General features: G+C 46.1%; 2 protein-coding genes across 5 annotated transcripts in view; one reads left to right on the top strand and one right to left on the bottom strand.

Moving 5' to 3' along the window:
* Positions 1 to 52: 52 nt before the first annotated feature.
* impdh1b (IMP (inosine 5'-monophosphate) dehydrogenase 1b) lies at positions 53 to 14,535 on the top strand. 4 transcript variants are annotated; one of them, XM_053415058.1, is made up of 16 exons: positions 53 to 226; positions 2,735 to 2,833; positions 3,012 to 3,092; positions 6,779 to 6,827; positions 8,911 to 9,012; positions 9,117 to 9,191; positions 9,484 to 9,690; positions 9,794 to 9,881; positions 9,980 to 10,179; positions 10,331 to 10,421; positions 10,686 to 10,781; positions 11,199 to 11,342; positions 11,466 to 11,610; positions 11,724 to 11,867; positions 11,957 to 12,040; positions 12,473 to 14,535. In XM_053415058.1, exons 2-16 carry the CDS (start codon positions 2,736 to 2,738, stop codon positions 12,492 to 12,494), a joined length of 1,626 nt encoding a protein of 541 aa, XP_053271033.1. In that variant the 5' UTR covers positions 53 to 226; position 2,735; the 3' UTR covers positions 12,495 to 14,535. The 4 variants fall into 4 exon arrangements, with proteins under 4 accessions (XP_053271033.1, XP_053271034.1, XP_053271035.1 ...); XM_053415059.1 differs by having other exon boundaries at positions 54 to 226; positions 3,015 to 3,092; XM_053415060.1 differs by lacking the exon at positions 3,012 to 3,092 and having other exon boundaries at positions 55 to 226.
* A 74-nt stretch (positions 14,536 to 14,609) lies between these two features.
* Positions 14,610 to 27,692, bottom strand: part of prrt4b (proline rich transmembrane protein 4b) — a 20,095-nt gene continuing 7,012 nt past the window's right edge. The window contains exons 2-4 of the mRNA XM_053415432.1: positions 26,838 to 27,692; positions 22,028 to 22,174; positions 14,610 to 17,384 (exon numbers count right to left, since the gene is read on the bottom strand). The exon at positions 26,838 to 27,692 is cut by the window's right edge and continues 306 nt beyond it. Coding sequence (XP_053271407.1) covers positions 15,313 to 17,384; positions 22,028 to 22,174; positions 26,838 to 27,692 — 3,074 coding nt within the window. The 3' untranslated portion in view covers positions 14,610 to 15,312. The remainder of the gene's footprint in view (positions 17,385 to 22,027; positions 22,175 to 26,837) is intronic.

Here is a 27,692-nt window from a genome sequence, read left to right as displayed (position 1 = left end):
AACACACACACACACACACACCAGGATGCAGCGGGTTAAACACGCCTCTGACTGGAGACAGGGGATGTGACGCTGCTGCTGCTCGTACATAACTCCAACACACACTGTCTGCACACTCTCACACACACACACGCGGACACACACTCTCCTCTCTCCACTTTTCATGCAGACCTGCACTTTCACGTCTCGGGGCCACGAGGTGTTTTCATCCACTTTGTCCTTCCAGGTAAAAACAAAAATCCTCCTCCTCTTCCACCTCCTCCACCCTCCTCTTCCTCCTCGGTGCTCGGTCCTCCAGCCCGAGTTCACACCGGGGGGAAGTTGCCTCCGTCCTCCCGTCAACGTGGGCATCGTCTCCTCGCTGCTACAAGCTAGCGTTACCCGGTCCCTGGGTGGGTGTGGGGTGTGTGTGTGTGTGGGGCGGAAACCAGACGTCGCCGGTTGTGTTAGCGACGCAGCTGCAGCGGTTTTATTATCACGTAAGCTCGAGGAGAGAAAAGCTGCGAAGTGTGAGGTTTGCTCCCATTTCTAGTTTCTTCCCACTGCTAGGCTCGAATAACCGCTGCTTGCTAATGCTAAATGCTAACGCCCCCCCTCCACCCCTCCACATGTCAGCACGCAGCTCTGCCCCGAGAACTTCACGTGTGTGCGCGAGTTCTTCTTCTTCTCTCGCACATCTGCACCAGATGTGTCAGCTTTACGCGATGTCCATTTAAAAAAAAAAAAAACACACAAAACGAGCTAGCATCGCGGCTGTAGCCACATCAGGTGTAGCTGCATAGTAAAGTCCCTGTTTCAGCATTTCAATGTTTACTAATTTATAATCCAGCATTTTTGTTTTGTTGCTAAATTTGCCTTTTTAAATGTATAATCCACGTGGCTGAATGTAACTCCAGCCACGTTAGCAGCTGGCTGATGAAACGCTGTTAGCATAACTGGTATTTGTATTGGTACTGTCGTGGTATTTACTTAAAAACAAATGTTATCTATATAGAGCTTCGCGTGGGTTGGTTTTCTACGCGTTTATTTAACTTCCCTCGCATCTGATGTTATAGATAATAAAGTGGCACCACGCGCTTTGCCGTCCTGACCCTCTCAGATCGATTCGTCATCACTCAGCATCAACCTGCATCCAGCACATGCTGCTGGAAGGAAGCCCCACGCGCAGCCTCGAACGCGCCACCGAGCTCCCTTCAGAGTTCCGGCTAATTTATGTTTCTCTCCGTCCTCACGACTAATTTAATCACATTAGTAGCATATCATTGATTGTTCAGCATGTGACGGGAGCTTCTCCTCAATTCGGCTCGTGTTTAAGACTCGTAACACCATGAAATGCTGTTGAATTGCCACTTATAGCCATGGGTCTCCTGCTGTCGTTAAAATGCATTGAGGCTAACGTTAGCTTAAATGCTATCGCTGTCGTGATGATGTGATGCGACTGAAATGTGACAGATGCTAACACGGATTATCAGCTGTAGCATTGTTGTGGTTGGTATTGTTGTTGTAGTGTGTCACTGTAAAAACAAAAGTGGGTCAAGTGTGTGTAGCTAATGTTTGCTAGCTTCTGATAAAGTAATGTAAACAGACAATTCACTCCAGCGACGGGATGAATCATGTATTTAATTCATTTTATATTATTAATCAGGCTCAACTTTATTTATAAACCATGCGCCACCGGCCTCAGTGGTCCGGGTAGAAGTCAGTGGGTCACACGGACATATTTGACCGGGACACGCGGCTGTGTGGACTCCTGCTGCGTTTGTTGAAATCGTGTTGTTTCCCAATGCGACAGATTTATGATCTGTAAACAACAAGGGTTATAATCTGATGCAACGATATTTGGGATTTATCTTTATTATTTAGCTTTGTGCACAGCAGGGTTGTTAGTTTCAGGTTTGAAGTTCCACACAAATGCCTGCACGAAAACCTAATGAAAATACAAAATACCTCTACAGCAACTTCTGAAAATCATAATGTAAACAAGACTGTTAAATACCTCATATACGTATGAATCATAAGAAGAGAAAGGGTCAAGAATATAAAACAGAAAAACAACAAACTATTTTATAAGAAAATTATAGCGTTAACAGTAAAGCAGAGTTCATTATCTGCTCGGCACAATTTGAGTCTAGACTTTCTCCAGATTTCCAGCAGGAGATTCTGCCCTCAGACTCTTAACATGCAGCCCCTCTGGCGGATGTCAGGAGGTCTGAAAGCAGCTTAAGACAGTTTAAGGACACACGGAATAAGAGTCCATGTCCTTTGGTTTAGCTCGTGGTCACAATATGCTCCCTGGCGACACACAGGAAGCTGTGTAAAGGGGATCCTTGAGGGTGTCAGACCGGGAGCTCATCACACCTTTCCCTTAGTGATAGACGAGAGCACGAAGGGGATGCTGATTATTCTCCAACATCGTTTTTGTTCTCTCCAGCGCCCTGAAGAGGCCTTTTGTCAGCACAGGATTATCACAGGACCGTTAATGCTTTCATAAGAGGAGGAAGCGTCTGGCACCTGCTCAGGCACGGGCGCTCTGACCTGATGTTGCTTGAGGGATGCTGCTGTTTCCATGGTTATGTCTTCCTGTGAGAAGGTCATTAAAGCTCTGCCTGCGAAGGGGACGTCTAACGTTCGGTTCTGGTGGAGCATCCTCGCGCTGCCTGTGAGATGAGCGTCTGCTGTGTGATTTCCGAGCTGTACAGTTGATTTGAAGTGGCCTCTCCTTGTTATTTGGCAGCATGGCGGATTACCTAATCAGCGGCGGCACCGGCTACGTGCCTGAAGACGGACTCTCGGCTCAGCAGCTCTTCTCGATCGGAGACGGCCTCACGTACAAGTAAGTTTCCTTCTTCACAGACTTGGAACTTTTTCCCCTTTTTAAAAAAATCTCTTGTTCAGTAATCAAATCAATTCATAGTGAGGTCTCCTGATTTTTTTTTTTAACCTCACCTCCACGCAACGGTGGGTGACGTGTTCGCACAGTGCTTTGTAATGGCCAACGCATTTTGAACCAGCAGATCTGACCAACAGTGCGTTGTCTCCGATGGTCAAACGGCTGAAGAGCTATGCTCTAAAGGAGATGGGTTGACTTACAAGTGAGTAAAACAAGTCATCTTCCAACTATTTTGAAACTGTGCCATTTAAAAGCCTTTGTGTCTCCGAATGGTGAATTCAAAAGGGGGAAGCAAATGACTGTCCTAACTCTACTTTGAGACAAACCAATATCAAAATCTGAATCTGGAGTCATTCGAAGTGCATGAGGTCAGAAGATAAACCGAGTGCTCGTCGGATCGCTCGACCTGAACTTGGTCATAGGGCTGAAATTTGCTTCCAGTAGACGCTACCGCATAATTAGTTTCAACTAACATCACAATGCACGATTTGTCCTGTGTGCATGATGGAACAGCTTGTGCACTGTCTTTGTGACACTTTGCATTATTAAAGGTGCTAATTAAGAGCTGAATGCTCACATTCTGGTGACACGTGCTTTAAAAATCATCACACGTTCTGCCGAAGATAATTTTCGGAAAACAAATCCATAATTGCAATAATTATTGACAAGCAAATTGTCCATCTCGGGTGTAGTGGCTGTTGGACACATAAGCATGAAGCATGCCTCTACTTCTTACCTTTTTGATTTTGCTGAACTAAAACTTTTTTTCCAAACGTCATGAATGTGCTTAACTCCTGAATATGTTTTGCCACAGGTGCTGCCACGACAGGGGTGGGGAACCTTTTTCCAATCGGGGGGGGCCATTTCAGTTTTCTTAACATCCTTCACGAGCCAAACTAAACTGGGAAATCCATACATTGCACTTAAACCGTCTCTCTAATATCAGTGGTCCAAGTTTGGGTCAGTAAGTGTTCGAGCGAAACTCATGTAAACATCATGTAAATGGTGGTTGGAAACAATCCTCAGGACATGCAACCAGTACGAGCGTCGAGCTTGTTATCAGGCACATCAGCTCAACACTCTCCCGAAACCAAACGTGTGAAGAAGCTCTGCAAACTCACCTGTGTACTCGGAAGCCTTTTATTCTTGCAGAAATGGAAAACGCTGAGCGTTTGCACACAATGTACGTATCTTTATTTTACTTTATTTTTAGCAGCTGCAAGAGGCACCTTCAGATTCTAAGCTGCCTGCTCACTCACCACAAATGTCTCTGTCAGTTTGTGGTCTTGTGAAAGCTGCCAGACTTTACTGGAGAGGATTAGTCTCCAACGTCACCGGGTCCAGTTTGGCTGCATTTTTCCAGCCGTACTGACATTCAAGACTTTTTCATCGGTTTGACTTTGAGCACACTCGTAATCGTTTGTAAATGGTTCTTGGAAAGCGTGATCTTCCACATGTACTTGTCTTGCCGCTCCACTGTGCTTGTCAGCGATGACGTGTAACCATGTTTCATCTTCCCCCGGCCGTGACCTGACAGGCTCACCAGCCAGAGGGACATTCTTCATGATCTTTTAAACATTGCTGTTGTGAAAGTTTAACTATTTCCATCAGTTGTTTCCAAGAAATCTACAAGAAATCTACATTCTAAAAGTAATTCAAGCATAGTCTTCTAACTCCTTCCCTGTAAGCAATGCTACTCCTGCTCCGTAGCAGCTAATCGAATGGAAAACGTAACGTTGTGTGATTGAATAACAGCCGGCAGACTTTAATCAAGCGCATCACGACCAAAGGAAATGCTGTGCACATGATGCCCTGAATTGACATCATGTGAAGCGCAGGAGGAACTGGCGTGAAAGGGTTTAGTCTCAGGATGAAGGAGGCCTTACAAGCCGCTTGTCCTGTGTTTCAACCGTTTTATAACATTATTAAGATTTCAGATAACGGCGGAGCAGTCGAATATGAAAGTGTTTCACTGGCACAGATTGGTGTGTCTGACCGGGTCACCTACATCTTATCTGTAACAAATGTAATGGTTTTTAATTATCTCCACCAAGATTTTGGTCCTTGATTAAACTTAAATCAAAATCATGTTTCAGCTAACCCACAATCTTTTATAACTAAACACACACATAGGACCACATGGTCATGAGCTGTACATACTGTAGTTGGCCTAGCTCACATTTTTAAATCCTTTATGGGCAATTTGCCTGGCAGAGAGCTCCCATTAGACCTTGATAAAAGAGTAGTGTAAACCTAGTGGGTGTGTTACAAGCACAGATGTATGATTATTTAATTTTTTTTACTCGTGGAACAGAGCAGACAGTGGCAGTTATATTCCTTCTGCCAACTGTAGCTTGCCTGTCTGCTTTTGTTTTGACACACAACCCAAATAAAGTGGTTGTTAAATAACGTCAGATGTTCCAATGTTAATCATTGACCACGGCCATCATTACCTCCGCTAAGGAGTTTATGCTTTCGTTTGTTTGTCTCTTAGTTTGTAGCTTTTCCTAATTAAACTTTTAAAAATTGAGATGTGTTGTATGGTGTGGATTATCTGCACTTGGGAAACTGGGAGCCATACTTCCAAATGCTTTTTGTGGGTGTGGACACACTGTACTTTAGAATAGACTCTAGAAGCAGGTAAGACCAGTTGCGGCCAGGTTTTTCCCTTTTGGCATCATTCCTTTTATCTACATTTGAACAATCCTACAACACTATAATAATCTCCAAGCCTGTGTTTCCTTAACATTAACAAAACCGACTGATTGAGCTCTTGTGCAGCACTGACCCAGAGTCAGTAGACTCGGCCTGTGTGCTGCAGCTGAGGTTTGCGGTTGCTGCTAAATGCTGGCAGATGTGTGCTGGGCCTCCTACTCGACCTTTAACGTTTCGTTTGGGTTATAAAAACGAGGGGAAACCAACAGGTCCCCTCCCTTGCAGCTTCCCATCAAGTGTGGATATTTCAGACTTGTTCCCCTTCCACACCCACCACGCAAGATCACAGAGGATGAGGCTGTCAGCAGAGTATTTCTCATATCGTCTAAATGTCTATTTCTCCCCCTCCCACTCTCGCATACACCCGCCCTGCTCACCATTTACCTAATTATCTCCTTGAGGTTTCCTCATCAGACTGCTGGGGTACAAAGCGGCCCTCATTTCTCCATCTGTCCCCATCTTGAACTCGCACCTGTCTGCTAAAGCCTCTAGTGCATACTTGCATAGTTTGGTTGAAAAACCACGCACCATACCTGTGGCTCGTTCCTGCTCATCCAGTCGTCTCGCTCCACCTCTCATTTTGTTCTAGGGCCACGTGTCAGTAAAATACTATCTTTATGAAAGTGCTTGTGCAGCACAGGAAATCCTGAAGTCATCGACTAGAAAGAAATATTGAATTACACCCTGATGACAGTGGTAGAAGAAGAACTCAAACATTTTACTAGAGTAACAGTACCACATTAGGTTTTCTACTTGAGTAAAAATAAAGTACTGCTTTTAAATATACTTGCTGTGCGTAGCCTGTTCCCTTAGCAACGGTCTATTACATCAGCAACTGTGCAAACTGTACAATAAATGTGCAGTAACATAGTAAATGTACTTGGTTACCCCCCCCCCCCCTGAGGCCAGCTCAATATCACTGTCAGAAGTTTGTCTGTTTTGAGTAATGTCTCTTTTTGTATTCGTCACATTAACATCTGTGTGGTTTTCAGTTGCGCTTCACATTTATCCACTTTTCAGTTCCTGTGAATTCACCCTCTTTGAAATGATGAGAAACTGTTTCAGTTTCCTGCTTCTCTTTGATATATTTCATACAATACAGCGTTGATGTTCGTTCAGACCTCTCAGTTGTAAGTTGTGAGCATTACCACATGTATTCTCTTTGTCTTTCAGTGACTTCTTGATCTTACCCGGCTTCATCGACTTTACATCAGATGAAGTGGTGAGTACACAACCGAAATGCACTTATCAGAGTATGATGATACCTCTTTCCCACTGAGGCGGCGCAGGGGCCAGTTTGAAGCCAGTGCCTGATCTCGAACCAGTTCCACAGCCAAAAAACTGGTTCCAACTCTGCGCTGGTGTACAAGAAAGAACCTGTTAGGTCAGGGGCCGGGGGGCAGGATAATCACGACCAACCCAAACATAACTCGACCACCATTTTTAACTCTCAGCTCCGAAACCAGCCCTAGCACCAGGCTCACCTCTGTTGGCTCGATGAGGTCTGTTATTATTCTAGAAGATTGTTGCAAGTACGTCTGAGTCGAGATTTAATGGGTGATCTTGAAGAAGCCAATCGTTTCTTCAGTTCCGCCCCCGCACCCCTCGTGATGATGAAGTGGAGCAGTGTCAGCAGACAGGCCATTCCTGGCAGAGCCACTTCCTAAACCATCAGCCTTATTACAGTTGACTCTTTTTATTTCTTCCCTTTTAAACAAACCTCTCCTTTAGACCTCAGGATTATTTTGGTAACCGCAGCTCTGACAAAAATAGATTTGTTTTTGAGTAAAACCGTCACTCTCTCTCTCTCTCTCCTCCTCGCTGCCCTGCTATTTCAGCTCGCTGTGGTCACCCACTGGCTGCTCCCTCACCCTCAGGTTTACATCTGTGTCTGGTCGGCTGCTCATCCACGTCTCTCGGCAGATGACGGCAGAGTTAATCTCCCAGGCTGTACATGAAATCCCCCCCCCCCCCCCTTCTGCTTTGTCAATTCTAGAGGGTTTTTAATTTAATTGATATCTCTAATCTCCCGCTGTTCTCCAGCTCCTTTGCGTTAACTGTGCGAGCTGCTCGTCTGCCTCAATGCGTTAGAATGGGTTAGAGTCTCAGCGTGGCCTAGTTTTCCACCGGCTGGTCGACCTATTGAAGCTTAAATAAAACAAATACTTCCAGATTTGGCCTCGGTCCCAACTTTGAATTGAGAAGTGAAATAATTTCCACACACAGTAGCAGCTCAGTCAGGTTTGGTTCACTCTGTGAAAACACGCCACGTGTGAGAGGAGCTGTTGTGGGAAATTCCCTGGGGCCGTGATTTTCTGGACATGTTTTCCTAAGTCTCGGGTGAATGTAGCGGGTTGGTGCCGTTATGCTCTCTAGATGGAGAAAGTGCTCTCAGGTGGTTTTCTCTTGCCTTCACCATGGACCTGTGAGAAAAGAGGCTCGCAGCCTCCATAGTTTATGTCTGAAACAGATAAGGAGTAAAAACTCAGACACTTTAGGTCTCGTATGCTGGTTTGTTTTCCCCATGTGCTATGGAATGTCATTATTTTCACTCCCTCCAGCTGAAGATAACAAAAAACTGTCACTGTTATGGGAATCGGTGAGAAGAGACAATTCAATCTGGCTGTGGGAGAGGCTGTAGCAGAGCTGATTTTCAGGTTTAGTTCCCTGAGAGTGACTCTGAAGTTTAATTTGCTGTAGACATCTCATATCACAAACTAGAATGATGGACTCAAGAATCTCCTCCACATGATTGTCTACTTTTTATAATTGAATTATAAAAGAGTAAAGGAAGTGGTCTGATAACTCAAATGAGCGTTTACCTCTGCCAGGGAAGTTGTTTTGTCTCATTAACTACCCAACTGGTTTACATAGATTGTTGTGGAGGGATGGGACATGACCCACAGAAGAATCAATCAAATTTTGGTGTGGATTCAAATCAGGCCTCATCGCTCCACTGGAGTCTGGAAACTGGTTTAGTAGTTTTTGCATAATACCTTGAAAAAACAAACAGACACAGGTGAAAGTACAATCTCCTAATGGAGGTGATAAACCCTTAAAGACACACCAAAGCCAATATGTATTACTCAGAATGGGTCTGTCTCATAAGTCTGCTTACAGTGAACTTACTGGCCTCTTGTTAATTGAGGTCTTTGTGTCTCTGAAATGGATTTAAGACATTTAACGCTTTGAAACAGCAGTAGAGTCCTGTATGTCTGTCTAGTTCATTCTGCCCCCTAGTGGATTATATGTGAAATGTCAGAAACGCACTCCAATGTGCATTATTGTCCTGTTCTTGTCTCCAGGACCTGACATCCGCACTGACCAGGAAGATCACCCTGAAGACCCCTCTCATCTCCTCCCCCATGGACACCGTCACAGAGTCGGCCATGGCCATCGCTATGGCGGTAAGATGACGCTTCCCCAAAACTGCAATTGTGGAAAAAGAATTCCTTAATTTCATCATCCTATAATGTATTTATCCCTCTTTTTTGAATTTTGAATCTGGCAGCTAATGGGAGGCATCGGCATCATTCACCACAACTGCACGCCAGAATTCCAAGCCAACGAGGTCCGCAAGGTCAAGGTAAACGAAGATTATCCCTCATAGCAGATAACTACTTTAAAAATAGACTTTATGTTGTTCACTCAATGTGTGTTGTTGTATAGTTCGATTGTTTCTTGAGTTTATGGTAAATGTCGTCTTTTTAGGTTGTCTTTTGTTTCTGTGTGTGTGTGATTGTTTACTTCTCCTGTTCTATTCTTGTGTTTGTATAACACTCCTCAATTATCATTGTGTGTGTATGTGTGTTCTTGCCTAAATCAATGGGGACACAAACACAATAATTAAAATACTTTTGTTTGGTTTTGCCTTCCAGAGGTTTGAGCAGGGTTTTATCACAGACCCAGTTGTGATGAGTCCGCGCCACACGGTGGGCGATGTGTTCGAGGCCAAAGTTAGACACGGCTTCTCTGGTATTCCCGTCACAGAGACTGGCAAAATGGGCGGCAAACTGGTCGGCATCGTCACCTCCAGAGATATCGACTTTCTTTCTGAGAAAGACCACAGCAGACCTCTGGAGGAGGTGTGTATCTTTCCTTTCTTGTCTCCAATATGCGTCACTTGCAATTTGTTTTTATTGGCATCCCTAGTAATTCTTACATTCATCTGGGCCGATGATCTTCTAGGCCATGACTAAGAGGGAGGAGCTGGTTGTAGCTCCAGCCGGTGTAATGCTGAAAGAAGCTAATGATATTCTGCAGCGCAGTAAAAAAGGTGAATAAAAGTTCTTGCATGAAATAAAGCACGTTTTTCTGCTTGAAGTATTTAAAAATGTAATTTATCATCCTGTCGTTCATTCTCTCTGTGACCAGGCAAACTTCCCATTGTGAACGATAACGACGAGCTGGTGGCCATTATTGCCAGGACGGATCTGAAGAAGAACAGGGATTACCCGCTGGCGTCCAAAGACTCACGCAAACAGCTGCTCTGTGGAGCCGCCATCGGCACCAGGGAGGACGACAAGTACAGACTGGACATGTTGGTGCAGGCGGGAGTGGATGTTGTTGTACTGGTGCGTGTTTTTAGACGTTTAAGAATAGAGTTTTCAAATATTTGAAAATGATCCTAAAGCCTTAAAATGTTGCCTCCTGAATGAATGTTTCTTGTCTTTATCAATAACACACTGAATTTACATTGATTAAAAAATGTTTTTGCATTTCTAGGACTCCTCACAAGGCAACTCGGTGTATCAAATCAACATGATCAATTATATTAAACAGAAGCATCCAGAGCTGCAGGTGGCCGGAGGAAACGGTGAGTTTGTTGTTTCTGTTCCATTATAAACTAGAATTTCTCTCAGTAGAGCATGAATCTCCACCAGCACCAACATTTTCCTGAAATTGAATCAAGCTGTAGTTTTTGCATAATCTTGCTGACAATTGGAAGCACAAGGGTGAAAACATAAGTTCCTTGTTGGAGATAATCATGTGCTTATGGATGGAATAAAGCAATTTTGTAATTGTTTTTATAATATCTCTTAAATCGAATTCTTCTCATTTTCTGTTTGTCCTCCTGCAGTAGTCACAGCCGCCCAGGCCAAGAATCTGATCGATGCTGGTGTGGATGCGTTGAGAGTGGGAATGGGCTGTGGCTCCATCTGCATCACACAGGAAGGTACTGATCTGCTTTACTGCCACAGCTTGTTTCATCTTTCTCATTGTCTGAAGACCTGGTACCAAGTGAGCAGCGGCACATTTAGATATAGGAATAAGAATATTAGGAAGAAGCACAAGAAGAAGGAAAGAGGGGATCAGTCGCTACCAGTAACTAGTACCCTGAGGCCACTCCTAGTTGTCATGGTGATCTACCAAGGCCCCGATCTGGGTTGCCATGGGGACGGGCCTCTCGTGCTCGGACTAGGTCGCGTTCTTCAGCGAGAACAGAAGAGACACGTTTCAGCTAAAAGGATATGAACCTGAAGTATCTCAGTGAAACGGACGCTGCGTTCTGCTCGTCCTGCATCACCCCAGCACGCTGTGGGATATGTTTTCCATGGCCATCGTGTTAAATGATGGTTTCTCTCCCTTCCAGTCATGGCGTGTGGGCGGCCCCAGGGGACCTCCGTGTACAAGGTGGCGGAGTACGCCAGGCGCTTCGGCGTGCCAGTCATTGCTGATGGTGGCATTCAGACCGTGGGTCATGTGGTGAAGGCTCTTTCACTGGGAGCGTCGACTGGTGAGATTCTGACACACACACACACTGTCGTAACAAACTGGTTCACATCTGCACTGAGGAGATCAGGTTGGCTAATACAAGAACACAGGCATGACTCTCTCTCTCTCCTGTCTCCCATGCCAGTTATGATGGGCTCCTTGCTGGCGGCGACCACTGAAGCCCCGGGAGAGTACTTCTTCTCGGACGGCGTGCGGCTGAAAAAGTACCGCGGTATGGGCTCCCTGGACGCCATGGAGAAGAGCACCAGCAGCCAGAAACGCTACTTTAGGTACGTTGAGAGTTCATGAGTCATGAAAAGGCCAAATTGGGGCATCGTTGGCTGAATTTACAGCCTGTGACCACTAGGGGAGAGTGTTTAACTGTGTGATGTCTTTTCCACAGCGAGGGAGACAAGGTGAAGGTGGCCCAGGGCGTGTCGGGCTCGGTGCAGGACAAGGGCTCCATCCACAAGTTTGTACCCTACCTGATAGCTGGGATCCAACATGGCTGCCAGGACATCGGGGCAAAGTCTCTCTCGGTCCTCCGGTGAGTAGCTTGTGCTTTTGTGGATTAATGGTTACAATACAAATGTCAGCTTTTCTTGTTATATTGAAGATCATTTGTGTTTTGCTCAGTTCCATGATGTACTCCGGGGAGCTGAAGTTTGAGAAGCGAACCACGTCTGCACAGGTGGAGGGAGGCGTCCACGGTCTCCACTCGTAAGTAACACAAACACTCATTGGGATACTTGCTGCAAAACTTCTGTGGAGCACATTTAGATCAAATGTTTTTTTCCTATTCTTACTGCTAATAAACAGCTTTGCTTCAGAGACTGATAGATGATTGATGTTAGCAAAAGCTGGAATTGAAAGTAAAGTTTCTCTATAGTTGCAAGAAAATTGCTAGAGAAAACAAACAAAGCAACAAAAACTTTTATTTTTAGTTTAATTATTTGCTTTAATGATTACATTTTGTTTTATACTTTTTAATGTATGTTGTTTCATTGCATTACTGATTATAATCTGGCTTTTCTATATTTTATTCATTGTTATTTTCTGCTTGGAAATGTGGAGGGTGCCGTTGTCAACCTGTTTTTTATATATTCGAGCAAATGCTGATCTTTCTTCCATGTTTCTTCTTCTCTTCCACAGTTACGAGAAGCGGCTCTACTGAACAGGGGGGAGGTGGCCGGAGTGAACATCGGCTGGTGCACGTGAGCACACTCGATCTAACAATGCCCCACACGTTAATCAAAACAAAAATAATCTGTTACCACCCACTGCACCCCCTCTGGCCCCGCTCCTCCGTGCTGTATCCACTGCTGCTCTCTCTCCGGTCTCGGGGAAGGAAAGACGCACGGTAGCGAAGTGAGAATCATCGAACTGACACCGACGGTCTGGACACCTGGGATCTGTGACTCACGAAGCGGCGCATCAGGGTTTTCAGACCGACATGCACACCTGTATCTTGAGAATGCAGCCTGATCCAGATTGTGTGTGAGATACTGACTGTCTGAATGGAGTGTGAGGAGTGTGCGTGTGAGAGATATAGTTTAAACGTGTCCTCTCTTTGTCCCCTTATTATTATTATTATCATTATTATTGAGTCTAAAACAGCCATGGTACAGTTTCCATCAGCATTTATTTGTATTTCCGGCTTCCACGCTGACCAGCAGAGCTCCCTGTCGGAAGTTTCACGGAACCCCTTTCGTAAACACACGCATTGGTGTGCAGAAGACAAGATGAAGCACTTGTGTGTATGTGAATCATGGCAATCCTCCCTTTTCTTTTCTCCCTTTTTTTTTTTGCGTTTATACGCCATCACAGATTTAAGCTACTTAATCAACGGTAGCCGCTTCTGTTTCAGTGCGTATTGTTTACTTTGTGTATCGTGGATCTCGAGGTACCGAGTCATACTGGCTTTGTTATTTCCTCCATCGTCACCTGAAACCAGTCGATCGATCGCCAACCCCCAGTCCTCAGCACTGTGGACATTTCATTCTCCCCCTCAAAGACATGTCGAGCCAAATAATCAGCGTCCTCTCTCAGTGCGTTGTGTTCACATGTTGAGCACGGAAGGGACCAAAAAGCTGAGGATCAGGTTTGTTTAAAAGAAAACAAGCTAAAGTGTGTCAATCAAAACTAGTAAATAACGAAGACAATGATCGTTTCTCTGCTCTTTATTTGAAAACTTTCAGATCGGACTTTCTATTTAACCTGATTAGTCTCCGGGGGCCTTGAATTGAGCATGAAGGGTTTTTGATATGCATGTTAGATTTTTCACGAGAAGCCAGACATGGCTGTATTTATATTCTGCTCAATTGTAATTGCATACATACTGCCAAGTGTTTTGACACTTCCTTCTGACACTCTCTTCTTTTGTAACTTCAAAACCAAAATCCGCACAAGATGTCGCTTGTTTTTTCGTTGTCACTCGTTCATTCCTGCGCTCTCTCACAGTAGGTTCTGTGTGACAGGCTTATGTTTTTCAGTTTTTGTTTTTACCAGAGATATGCCTTGAAACAGGGATGGATACAGGCTGCAGATGACAGCTCGGTGAAAATGCATAATGCTACACACCCTCGCTTCCTTTTTTCTTACTTTGTAACAGTTATCGCTGTGTGTTGTTTTCATTCAGCTGATGTAGGAGTAGGCTTTTCTAACATTTTCATACTGGTTGTCCTTTTTGCCAGCTGTATTTCTTTCTTTCATTTTTTTTTTTTAATAAAACCTCCCAGAGTGTTAGAGTTCAGTTGCTATTGCTAATGTGCGAGAAAATGTACATGGAAATATATGAAAAAATATATATATACACATCTATATTCAGTTGAATGACTGCTGCTTGTTCTCAGTCTCCCACCTAAAGACATAATTCAGGTTCTTTTAAAATGTCTTATTTGTCAAGACCTGAGTCCTGCTCGTCCTTTTAAAAAGCCCAAACAGATTAAGATGTTAGTGTTACACTTTCTATGATATAAAGTCATAATGACGAGCAGTTAAAGTTGCCATAGTGGTAGCCTCTGCAACCTACAGCCAAAACCCGAGATCAAGGGCTTTTTAAATGGACAGAAAAGACTCAGTCGTCAATAAATAAAGTTCTTTTTGTTTTTTTTCAGGAGTATCACTTCAAAACATGTTTACTGTAATAACACTCAACAAGAGGAAGGTTACTTTTTTGCTGTTCAATATGTTTAAGAATAAATAAATAAAACTGCTTTTGGATTACTGTCTTCTTTAACCAGGAGCTTTCATGTGCCCTTCCAGGATATGAAGTCAAATGAGGCAGATGTTATAAAAACAAAATTTTTATTAAACAATGTGTTGAGCAAAAGTTATATTTGAGCATAAATAAATTAGTAAGCGAGTCATGGAGGAGGCTGTCGGATGTAGAAGCTCAGTCCATCGGTGAAAGAAGTCAAAGGGAAAAGGTAGTGTGATGTTCTGCCAGTAGAGGGCGCCGCTGCGCCACAACTCAATGCAGCATATTGGTATGAAGAGTTCATGGTTCGGCAAACTAAATATTAATCCCAGTATTTCAACATGACATTGAACGACAGTTATATTCTGCTGAACTTGAAAGTGTATTACTTCAGTAGTATTTAATAAGTGCTTAATTCAGTCACAGTACTATCTATTGGAATGTCCGAAAGCAATACAAACATTGTACAAATAAAATCCTGTTATCTCCACCCAGTAAAATGTTTTTTTTCATCTGTATCAAACTTCACCTTCCTTTATCAAACATGTAAAAAGTTACAAATGACCTTTTGGCTTTTGACATTCTTGGCACTTTGACCCTCTCAGACATTCACTAACGACCACATAAGAAAGCTTATCAACCACCAAAAAAACATTTTGGCAGCTCTGGGTTTTTTACACAAAAGCTACCATGCACTACCAAATAGGCTATAAAAACCATGACAGTATTTTTCCTGCACGAAACCTTCTTACTAAGACCTCGGTGTCACCCTCGTTTGACCAGTCTGTCCTTTTCATAAATCAATCGTCTCACTGCAGATGCTCAAAGCATCGATTTGTCTGCAAACAGTGATGAACTCGTCCTGCACCGATCGGTCGGCCTCAGACGACAGGTCCAGGTCCAGGCTCTCCTGTGAGGCCGCGCCCAGCGTGTGATAGTGCCTCTGAGGGTCGGCGTGGGCCTGGTGGCCTGTGTCCCCTCGATGGGGAAGCTGCTGAGCCTGTCTCTCTGGGCTCAGGCAGAGGACCAGCGAGGAGCCCCCGAGAGATGCTCTGTAGAAAGAGCATGAGGAAGAACTGCCCCTCCAACGTTCAGGAGATGAGGTGCTGGAGGTGGAGGAGGAGGAGGAGGAGAGGGAGGGAGACAGTTGAGCGCCTTTGACGGTTTCTCCTTGAGGTTTGGTGATGGGGGGCTGGGGTTGACAGGCCATCTCCACGCAGGAAGACGTCCGATAAAGGCCGGAGTCCGCTGTGAGGGGATCACACAGGCTGTTGATGGGAGGTACGCTGTGGTTGTTTATGGATATGTCACTGAGGCGAATAGGCCTTGAAGGGCTGAAGAGGCTCATGGGAAAGAGGGCCTCACTGAAGAGGGCCTCATCTATGCTGCGACGCAGGTTGATGGGCGAAGGTGGCCGCAGGTCTGTGGTGGAGTCACTGGTGAATGAGGATCCTGACGGTTCTCGGCCTCCTCCATCCTCAGCTTTTCCTGACCCCAGTAAGTCCATGTCCAGGTCTCGGTATGCTAAGGCCCGGTTGCTGTGGTAGAGGAGGTCCAGGCCGTTCAGACTATTACCGAGCCTCTCATCCATCAGGGTGTAAAGAGGAAGGTTCTCGGACTCTCCAAGCCCAACCGTATCAACAATGGCGAGTTTCTCCTGCTGGCTCCGGTTCCACTTGTAGGTCCCAGGCAGAATGGTCGACTTGGAGGCCATCAGTTCAGTCCAGCAGCTTCCTGCGGATGGAAGGTGGTCAGAACAGTAGACGGGTTGAGCGACCACCAAGGCTAAGGTGAGGCAGACCCCGAGCTCACATAGTCTGCAGCTAAACTGAAAAGCCCACCAGGGCCAGGGGTGGAACACCTCCTCTCCACCGGCAACACCCATGGCATTGAGTATTGCATAAAACTGCAGTCCTGCACATGCTAAAGAAAACAATGCTGAGAGACAGACGGTTATGGCTGCACGGTCCCAATCCCGGCTCTCAGCGAAGGGGCAGCGGTTGTAGCGCTCTGCCGGTGTGGGTGAGGTGTTGTTCAGGTGGTAGATGTGCTTCGAGTCCGCCCGCACGTAGATGTAGAACACAAAATAGGCCGTGGACAGAAAAGTGGCGAGCACTACAAAGGCTCCACGGGAGATGAGTGAGAGAAAGAGGCAGAGGGGAGGCTGTTGCTGGTAGAACTTCAGTAGCGTCACCGGGCCGAATGCAGCGGCAAAGTGCAGGACAACCAGGCAGGCCAGGAAACAGGGTCTCTGGAAGGCTGAGTAGGAGAGCTGCATTCTTGAGCGCATGGAGAGCAGAAGGAAAACCAGGCCGAAAGCTGCTGTCAGGCAGGGGAAGGGCGCCTCGTAGAGCATCAGCGAGGCCTCGGTGAAGGGCAGGCGATCCTGGTGGCCGTAGGCGTCGTACAGGAGCGAGAACGATCTGGTAGAACCAGCGGCCAGGAGGAACAGGCTGACCAGGGCGAAGTAGCCGCACCCGGACGGGCATCGCAGGGGCAAGCACAGCAGATTGAGCGCCGAGGCTAGCGTTAGCATCGCAAAGACACAACCAGCGCCATAAACGTGTGCCTCCCAGGCCAGGCCCCAAGATGCCATGGCACTGTTCCAGTCAGTGTACAGGGGCACCAACATGGGTGGAGCCGGGATTAGAAAAGGGTGGATTGATTGGTTTGCGGCAGTGGTGTTTTGTGTGGGTCTGGATTCCAAGGTGGAGGCGGTGGTGACGGAGTCCCACGTGTCCGAGAGGTTGCAGATCCCGGAACGTTCTTTATTGCAGTCCGGGAGATACGTGACGCTGCCGTCCACCGGGTCGAACGTCCAGTCTTCAATGTCCAGGGGAATAGGCGGAGTTTCCGAGAGAGTGGCTGGAAAGAAAGGAGAATGTCAGCGTGATCGAATTTGCAATAGCTTTAAACATCTACTTTCACATGAGATAAAAGCAGATTAATTTCCCCCTCGTGAGAGCACAGAGGAGCATTTAATCAAAGTTTAAACTATCTCAGCCAGAATGCAAATGGGATCTTGGTCCAAGATGTTGAAAGAGTGTTTCCCTCCTCATGTGCTAATCCCGTTTAAAGCTTGAAAGGAGGCAACTTCAAACCGAGCAGGGCATTAAAAAGAAATGTGTGTGTGTGTGTGTTATATCTTTGTGAGGACCGTTTTGAGTCAGGAACTATGCTGATTGAGGACACTTTGGGAAAAGTAGGAAAAGTTGGGCTGGTCCTCGTGTTCAGATGGGCTGTTAGAGGGTTAAGATTTGCTTTAAGGTTCAAGGTTAGAATTAGGTTCCGGTAACTAGGATTAGAAATAGAGGGTCAGGGTCATAATTATACCAATGAATGTCCTCACTAGGATAGAGGTACAAAAGTACAAGGCTGTGTGTGTGTGTGTGTGTGTGAGAGAGAGAGAGAGAGAGATCAGCCCACTCAAAACCACAGCGCCGGTTTCTCTTGCATTACATAAGCCATCTGGAGTTTCCATGCAAGCAACATTAATTATGATTGTGTTAGACTTTTTAGCTTTGTGAAGGAAGTGGCTGTTTCTAAGTGGTGTGGCTCTGTGTACATGTGTTTGCCCGGACATTATGGAGAGGCCTGTGAAGCTAATCTGCGGGCGGACAAGTTCTCGCTGGTCAATTAACTGGGGCACGACTCGAGTGCTTCACGCTGCCTAATGTCTCACAGATGGGCCAAAAGACAAACAGTATTTAGTCTCCTAGCGTCCGCGTCAATTAGCCTCACATCCCGGAGCTTCTTCTTTTTCCACAAAAACTGTAAAACCAGCGCCACAGAGGACACGTCGAAATGTTGTAATAGCGGCTTAAAAACGTTGTCACATTAAAAGAGAAGCAGCTTCTAATTGTGTCTCTTGTTATTTGCAGACACACTCTCATCAGTCATTTCGCTGCAGGCTCCATCAGAGACAGTCGCTCCGCCGTAAAGAGCCAGGTGGTGTGACGGAGCGCCGAGTCGGGGACGAATGAACGGGCTGAACCGACGGTAAATCACACAGCAGGAAGGATTAAATGTGCAATAACTTTGGAGAGGGAGAGATTCAAGACTTGTTTTTGTAGTAACTCGTCTACAACTGCAAAAAAAAAACGTGGGTTTAAGTGCGTCCGGCGAGGTCTGGGGAGGCCATTACATCTGGTGGTCATGTTTTGTGCCAGCCAGAGATCTTAAATGTGCTGACCTCACCACCGCACTGTACCCTACATCTTTGCGTATAGATTGAAGATGTCTAATTTGTTTCCTGACTCCAGCTAAAAGGGGAACTGGTGCGGTCGAGGTCTGTTTTGTTTCAAGTCTTTCTCATTGGTCTTTTCAATGCACTTTTATAGGGGTTTTATTTTGGGGTTTCCCATCCCACCCTGTCCTGGTTTCCCCCGATTCTCCCTTCTGTTTATGATTTCCCTTCGGCCCCCCCCCGCCTTCAAAAAGAGGGAAACTCCCATAGGTGGGTTTTGTTATTTTTAAACCGGGATAGTTTGTGTAGGAAAAACCACTATTCTCTTCTCCTCTCCTGCTTTATGTGTTTCTGCTTCCGCTGCTCTGTGCCTTCTTTACAAATGATAAAGATAGAATGTACAGGGTGGCTGCTGCTTCTACTGTTGTTAACGTGTGTGGTTCTGCAGTGAAATGGTCGTGTGCTTGTGCGTGTTGACGCTCGCTGTGCTCGAGTGCCCCTTGTGAACGAAGCCAAGCTCTCTCTCTCTCTCTCTGCAGAGCCTCACGAGTGGCAGAGGATTTTCTCGAGTGCTTTGACATAAGCCTCAGCACTTCCCTGCCTGTTGTCGAGGCTTTTTAAATGATGTTCCTTGTTTGTCTCTGAGTCATTTTCAAAACTTCAAGCTCGTGGAGAAATATGACCCAAAGCCAGAGCATCTTATAGTATAGCGTGATAAAGCTGATTTATTTCACACGTCTTCTTTTGAAGCTTCATGATTTCCTCAACAAGAGGAACAAAAAACGAATGAATCGTCAAGAGATTTGTTTTTTTTGCGCTGATGCCGACATTTTTTAATCAAGTCCTGATTAAGCTTTAATAAGAGAAAGCGAGAGGGCTGTCAAGGTGGCTCCCTTATGCATCTTTTTCATAATCATCCCTCAGCAACACCCCGGACAGATGTGCGAGCATCAGTCGGTTCGTTCAGACGTGCAAACGCCATGTTTGTGCTCTGTCAGGAAAGTGCAAGGACAAGCTGGGCTGCCACCGAGTCAGTGGAGCAAGAGGACTAAACATCCCGTTCTGTACACTGTGGTTTAATCTGCCAGCAAGGACTGAACGACACAGTGGTTGATTTACAGTCACAGCGGTGTCTGTAAGCACATAATACTTTACTGCTGAAAGTATATTTGATGATAAATCAGAGGAATGACAGCAAGTTAATCAGTGAAGTCAGTTATGAACTAAGAAACTAGTTGCTTCTTGATATTGGAAGATTTAAAACCTGCTCCTGGCTCATCGGTACCTTCGTTATCTGAGAGTTGTGAAGTGCTATTCTGAGAAAACGAGTGAGTGGAGGATCCTCACGGGGTCAGAGAACTTCTGTTGGACATTTTAAAACTTTAAAAAAAGTCTGCAGCTTTAGCACGTCATTTTTTGAATCATCATCAAATTACTGCTAAATAGCACTAGCTTTGGACAGCACCAGAAAAGCCACTGGATCCCTTCTGTCAGGAAGATTCATCGCCCAACATGACGATGTATCTCTCTGGTCCAGAGGCCGACCGACTGACCGACATCACTGTCCTCAGGGCCTCTGGCATCGATGACGATAGACATTAATCAATAACAACCATAATCGTTACTTGCAGCGCTACACTGGAATAATATTGAATTCTTGGTTCACTATTGAATTATCGCTGCAGCCAGTCTCAGGTGTTGTGTTGCTAAAATGAAACGAAGGCCTTAAACATGTCAGCGCTCTAATGAACCTGCACTGATGACGTCGTCCTAACAAAACAGGAAGTGTCAGAGTGTAAAAACAAACTGTGGGAGCCGCTGATAAAAGTGGGCGGGGTTCAACACTGTGTCATCCCACCGACGCCCGTCTGTCCCGTTGTTTACTTTCCAGGGCCGGGCTGTTCCACTGAGTCGGGGCCCCGAGTGGAAAAACGTGACGGCCGTTGAATCGGTGCCATGTTTCACTGCCTCGCTCATGTTGATGAATGTCACGTCTGAGCTGACGGGGGGGGGGGGGGGGGGGGGGGGGCTGGCCTGAGCCAGCCCCTGCACGGGGGTTTGGCATCTGACACATTCCTATGAGAACAAGCGTCTCTTGCCAGGGACAGTTGACACACAAGCAAAAGTCCCGATATATTGACCACACTTTGCGTCTTGACAGATGATTTCTTCTGAGGTGTAGTTTCATTACGTCTAAGTGGAAACACGCGGGCGATATTTATGTTTTCATGTCAGCTGGGTTTTGCCTGTAAAAGGTTGACGGGTCTCCTCTAAGGCGTCATAATCTGAGGTCATAAAGGTGAAGGAGTCTTCTGATGTTTCCCTGAGCCTCTCACTCACAATCTGTAATGGGCTGCGTGTGGATCATGATACTGAAAAAGCTCCGTGGACTTCTCATCTGATTGCCTCCATCTTCAATTTGGCTCAACGATATTGGGCAGGAGCTGGCGGGGCAGTTAGATGCTGCATATTGAGGAGGAGCCGTGTCGGGGAGAACTTTCATCTTCTTCTTAATCAGCTGGACATAATATAAAAGCACTGCTGCAGTTCACAGAAGGAAATCAGAGAGTTTGTGCGATGACTGCAAATTTGTTTGTGTGCCACAAGGGAAGAGACACACACCCGTCACGTTACGGTTACACATGTTCGATTGCTCTCGATGCTAAAGAGGCCCAGTGGCGCTCCATCATCAGCGACTGGCACATTTGACAAGTCTATTTCAGTCAACAGCTGCTATTCTGGGCGAGGGAATGTGGGCTAGCTACATCCGCACCTGTGAACTGGGTCGATGGTGGACCTTTTAATGAAATGAACTTCATGATGATGGGCAGATGTGATGGGATATTCACCATCTAGTATATATTTAAACATTTTGGACGATGTAAATTCACAAATAGTCAAAATAAATAATGTTGGTCTTCAGGCATTTTAATGAACAATTGTTAAATAGAGGATCTTTAATCAAAATGAGTGTTATTTCCCCTGTTTTTAATGGAACCTATCGTCATTGTCTATGATTATTTTTCTGAGAGAACAGATAGATGTTTGTTTGTCAGGTGGGCAGTGGTTCGTCTCTCTTCAGCTCTCAGGACTTCTCTGACTCCCAGTTTCAGCAGTTTTCTCCCTTTGGAATCAATTAGTCGCTCCAGGCAGAGGAAGCCGGGGCGATTGTTTCTCCCAGTCGCTTGACAGATTTACAGATTTCAAAACAACCACAGGACGACAGGCATGCGGCTCTTTTATCCGCCCTCCTCAAACACATGCTTTAAAGGGACTACAGTCACAGTATTTGTTTAACATGTCCAAGGATGCATTTGCTCACCGGTGCTCGGAGGCAGGGATGTTGTCAGCAGCTCTGTGGGCGACGTGGAAAAGTCTCCCGACCTCCTGTCGTCATCTGCAGCCGCTGAAGGCACCGCACCTTCCTCAGCCTCCTCATCCTCCTTCTCCTCCTCCTGGCCTGGCAGCTCTGGGGAGACAAGTGCAGTTTAACCTCTCTAAGCGACGAGCAATTAAAAAAAAAGCAGAAACCATGCAAATGGAAGAGAGAACAACTGAATCTGGAGCTCGCAAAACGGAAAAGCGTAACCTCTCTCCTCGGAGAGCAAATCTGTGGCCTCGCTCTGCGGGGGAAAATGGCAGGACTACATTTCCTAACCCAGTTCTGTCAAATGGATCTGCCCATCATCCACTTAGTTGTAGCCAGTCATCCATTGCACGGTATAGTCTGGCCCTCTGTAGTGTCATTACGTTGACATCCTAATGTGTGTGTGTGGGTGTGTGGGAGGGTGGGTGTGTCCGGCCTGCTCCAGCACCAGTTTCCTCCTCCCGACTCCTCGTTCAATCATCTGTCTTTTCGAGCTTTAAGCTTGAAGGGGGAAACGAGGAGAGAGAAAAGTACAAGCCGGAACACAAGCGACGGAGAGAGAGAGAGAGAGGACGAGCAGAATCATTCTCTCTCTCCCTCCGGTGCTCGGATGTTTTCACAGTCAGGCCTCTGGGCTCAGGGCTTGTGTGTGTGTGTGTGTTTGTTTTTCCAGAGCAGCAGTTTTAAAAGAGTGATGGAGCAGAACTGTCGGGAGGAGAAACCTGATGACCTGACGGCGATGACGCAAAAGGCAAAAAAGTGTTGGTTTATAACTTTAGATTCAACGTTAATAAAAGATGCCAGGATGCAAGGAGTGCGTGGGGAATAATGATATCATCTCATGATCTAGGTCATACACACGAGGCTTGAGTTAATCACATGTAGAAGAACACACTGCACATGGAAACACCTGCACACACAGCACACAGCTGGCGTTTGGGAGTCAGGTCCGAGTTGTCATCCATCTTCAAAAGCAAAATTCAAGTATTTCCCTTTTTGTCTCAATCTTTGTTTCAGGGAATACGTCATGGATCTAAATGAATTAATAGGAAACTGATATCTATGGCAGAGGTATGAGCTTTACAAAGAGCCATGCTAGTGTTTTGCTGAATGTTTTTGAGTGAGACTCTGTAGACAAAAGGAAATAACACATTTAAAACTGCAGCAAAAATGATACTTCAGCACTAATGTGGAAGGTTGAGTGATCCTCTAAGCCCCCGCCTCCCTCTCTGATCCCTCTTCGCTGTTTGTTTTGCTCCGTCAGCAGTCGTCTGTAAATAGCCGCCCGTCAGTGATTCCGCTAAAGAGATGAGTTCCTCTGTTCGTACACGAGCGGCTGTTTACCGTCCCTGCATCACATCTGTGGCTCATCTCGTTAGTTGGAGCAAATTGAGTTAACGCCAACGGGCAAATCTGTACAGTAGGTGCCGCCTGTCGATCCTTTGTTTCCCACGTGAAGAAGAATCTGTGGGAGTTAATTTCTTCTTGTGCATAAAACAACAACAATCCCGGTTTCATCCTGAGATCTAGGCCGAAATCATCAAAGTCCTGTAGGATGTGAGAGCATGGTGCTTCAGTTCTTCACATTGTGTTGCATTGTGACTTCTTATTATCTTGAAAATGATGAAAACAACACAAAAGCTGAATCTGCTTGACTCAGCGCTGAGTGGATTTTTCCTGTTTGAAAGTCTCGTGCATGGATTGTGGTAACAAACACTCTGAGCTTAGAGAGATAAGAAATAATAGGAACGGGCTGATAGCGGCGCCGCAGGGAATCGAACGCCCGTACTCGGATGCATAAAAACAAAGATATTATAACAAAGTTAGCTCGTTTGGATTTTTCTCCTAATGTACTTGCACAGAATTGCATCACGTTGCTTCTTAATTTGGCTCATTGTCAGAAGCTAAGTAAGCCATGGCGTTTCATTACTGTGGTGCTCTGAAGGTGAGGGATAATCCTGCATCGGCCAGGTCGTCTTCAGGGATTGGTTCGGTAAAAATCTTTAAAACAAACAGCCCTAACCTGCACAGCTTCTTTGTAACGCGTGGTTAATTCATCTCTTTGTATTCAAGCAGTTTTTCCCATTTAAATCCTGCACAAGGGCATCCGATATTCAGGGCAAATCGTTGTGTGTAAAACCATTTCCATAATCAATTCATCAGTAAACGGCCGCATTAAAGAGAAGACCCGTTCGTGCCAGGTTTTAATGGAGAGGGTTCCTCGCTGCTGTTTAGTGGAGGAGGGGAGAGAGGGAGCAGGAGGAAGAGGAGAAGATTGTGGCAATCTGGGATGCTTTAGGAAAACCCACATCTCCTCAGCCTCGTCCCCCCCCCCGCTCCCTCTTTCCCCTCCTTGTCTCCTCTGCCCTTGCTTTTCGGGTGTTGGCGTGTCCCTCAGTGGAGCATCCCTGTTTTTTATCCCTGACAGCCTCCTCAAGGGCAACGCCACGCAGCCGACCCTCCCTGGATCAATGGAAACACACCCCTCATGGTGGCGATGCTCAACTCCTCCAGTGCAGATTTGTTCACACTGGGATAATATATGATAATGAAAAGTGGCCGTGCTTTCATTTTCATGTCCCTCTCCTCCTCCTGTGTCCTTTGGAAAGGTGCAGTCGTTTGAGAGCACTGCAGGATTCCAGAGTAATACTACAACAAGGACACTCAGAGCTTCATATTCCTTTGGTTTCATTCATTTTCATCCAATTAAGCATCTGCACTCGACATTGGAATCTGGAAGCGACAGGGATTTGTGTTTGCACAGAGGGAAACAAAACGAGCAGGGGGAACAGGAAGCGAGGGAGGGATAGAGGAGACTAAATGGCAAGAAGCATGTTCAGCATCCATGAGCAGCGACTGGCGAGCGGAGGGTCCCACGGGAGAGGCGGTGGGTTTTCGCTGAGCGTGCGCTCGGAATACTGATCCAGGGCCACAGCAGCCCTCCCTCCCCGCCCGGGGCAGGCCAAAGCCACACTCCATATCTTTCCCCCTGTTCGCCTCCACTGGAAACAAGTGCAGACACAACACCGGTGGCCACAGACTAAACAAAATGCAAGTGGCCAAATAAGATCTGGAGTGGTTGCATTCCAATGCTGCTTATTTACATTTTGACGCTTTGCAGAAATAACATGGCAGGTCCATTACTTGACCTTGGACACAGAAGTGTTCTACAGCTTTTGGTTTTATGGCAAATGAGACAAACATCTTTAATCTGAAAAATAGGGGTTTTAAATAGGAATTTCAAAATCTTCTAATTCGGTGGAATTCTCCAGAGCAGCTCCTACGTGAGTGGATTTTATTCCAATTGTTGCATAAAACATTAAAAACAATGATAAAACAAAAAGGAAATTGCATGTTTATAAAACAACTATTAAGGAACAAGGTTGAAAGAAATGTGCGAGGAAGCATCACATTCTTTAGTAGCAAATATATTAAATATGATAACATACGCTTATTTCATTGAGATTCATTGTGTGGTTGCTTTACCGAATGGTTTGTTTGGACTAAAATCTATTTCAATTGTGATGTTTGGTTATTTACGGATATTTGATGGGACGACAGCTATAAAATATGGAAGCTAATCAATATGCGCTAGCAGCCCTATCATTAATCCATCCATCTGTTATCTATACGGCTTCCTCCTCTGAGGGTGGAGCCCGGTGACTTTGAGCAAGAGGACGGGGTTAAATGGGATAAACATCACATCTTATTCTGAAACTGAAACACATGCGTGCACAAGGTTTTCAGATCAAACAAACAGATGCACTGAAACACAAAAAAATCTACAAAATGAAACCCCATAGACTCCACCCGGGTCAGGTGTAGCCCACGCCACCTCGAGTGCTATCATCCGATGCTACTTTAATATTAGAGACTCGCCACGACTGAGAATAATCGACTCATCATCTTCTGGCCCGACCTTTGACCCCGCATGATGAATGTGTCTGTCCTTGGTGGACGACCCCTCGATCTGAAGACTCATTAAGCATACAGACACCAGACTGTCACCGGCGGTTGGGGGATGGGCCCCTGAGAAGAAGGTGCCGCTTCGCCGCCGCGTTTAAACGTATCAGCTCCCCTGCAGTCGATGATCTAAATCGCCATCTTTAGCTTTTCACACAGTCTGGAGATCAAACCGCCAGCGAGCAGCATTTAATCAAACCCCCGTTTCCTTCCATTCGCCGAGGTAATGGCTCGTGGATTGTTGGAGTGGAACTGCGGAATGAAAAGTCATTATAAACTGTTTAAGGGACGGGGAAGTGTTTTTCTTTTTTTTTTAAATCGAAGTAGGTCAGAGCCGATTATTCACTGGAAGCGATTGTGAAACGCGGAGTTAGCCACTGGTGTAGATGAGGTCAGGAAACAACACACACAGGAACTTTCTAACCGTCCGCAACAGATTGCAAATCAGATTCTGACGCTTTGGAGAATAAAAGATTAGAAATGGAGCAAAGATGGGATGTTGGAAGATGAATCCACTTCCATTACAGCTTTAGCTCTGATTTACTCATTCCAGAAGATTAGCAGTTTGCAGTTAATGCTGAATCCAGACTCTGTGAGTGTTGACAGGCTTCCCACAACATCTGGAGTTATGCTAATCTCCACACCTTTGACCACTCACTATGTCAGACATGTTCCGCGACAGCCGAACTGTCTGCAACCTTTGGACAGCCGGTTATTGGACATTTAAGACGCTTGCTGCACATGATTGATCACATCTATTGAGTGGAAGCCGGGAGCTATCGATCTGTGGAACTTTGCTTACCTCCTGCTATGGGGAAGTTAACCTTTAGGCCCGGAGTTGTGCTCGTTATGGATTCCCGGACTGGTTTGCGATCGATCCCCGTGGCGGTGGTGATTACCCCCGGCTGGTCCTCCCCGGGCCCAGACCCGGCCTCGGAGACGCCCGGCTCAGCCTCACTCTGAGTGGGGTGAGGTTCTGCCGCTGTGGCCTCTCCAGCGTGGAGGATAGAACCAGCAGTCGACTCTTGGGGTTTTCTGACAAATGTTGTCTGTGAGGTCGTAGGGGGGGTAACGGGCCTCAGAGAGTGTCTGCGTGTTGTCAGTGTGGTTTGGACCAGTCCTGGCTTTGTTGTGGAGGTCTGGGTAGCAGCCCATGTCAAGGCAGTGGGAACTGTGGTTTCTGATGCTATCGTTGACGAGATCTTCCCTGTAAAACCATCTCCCACCTCCTTATCAGTGCGTTGCTCCGGGAGGTGTCGTGCTGTGGCGGCCATGCTGGTTCCGGCTGCCAGTGTGATGCCCTGTGGTGGGTGGGTGAGTGTCGCGTTGTGTTCAGGAGCCTTTGTGCTTGTGGCCGGACTGTTACTGCTGCTGATAGAGCTGCTGGTGGGAGAGTGGGAGTCTGAGACAAGAGCATCATTGTCGCTCTGCGCTACGCTGCTGTGCTGGGGAGAATCTGATGTTCCTGTGGGAAGTGACTCAGTTCTTATCTGTGTCACGCTGACTGGGAGGCCCTGCGTCGAACTGGTGGCTGCTTCAGATGCCTCAGACTCGCTCCCTTCCCCTGAACCCGAGTATTGCGAGATTTCCAACGTGTCTTTCAACCCCTTAGCGATTGTGGTCAACGCAACGGCCTCTTTGTTTTCGTCCGAACTCC

The sequence above is a fragment of the Pleuronectes platessa genome, chromosome 22 (genome assembly GCF_947347685.1).
Source record: "Pleuronectes platessa chromosome 22, fPlePla1.1, whole genome shotgun sequence".
Classification (NCBI taxonomy): domain Eukaryota; kingdom Metazoa; phylum Chordata; class Actinopteri; order Pleuronectiformes; family Pleuronectidae; genus Pleuronectes; species Pleuronectes platessa.
Note: the sequence above shows the minus strand (reverse complement) of the source record. Positions and strands in the feature narration are given on the sequence as shown.

Bases quoted from the DNA above. Each gene is read 5' to 3' on its own strand.
- impdh1b (XM_053415058.1), top strand. From the start codon at position 2,736: ATGGCGGATTACCTAATCAGCGGCGGCACCGGCTACGTGCCTGAAGAC. The intron at 10,782-11,198 runs GTACTGATCTGC...TCTCCCTTCCAG, and splicing joins CATCTGCATCACACAGGAAG to TCATGGCGTGTGGGCGGCCC. The intron at 11,868-11,956 runs GTGAGTAGCTTG...TGTTTTGCTCAG, and splicing joins AAGTCTCTCTCGGTCCTCCG to TTCCATGATGTACTCCGGGG.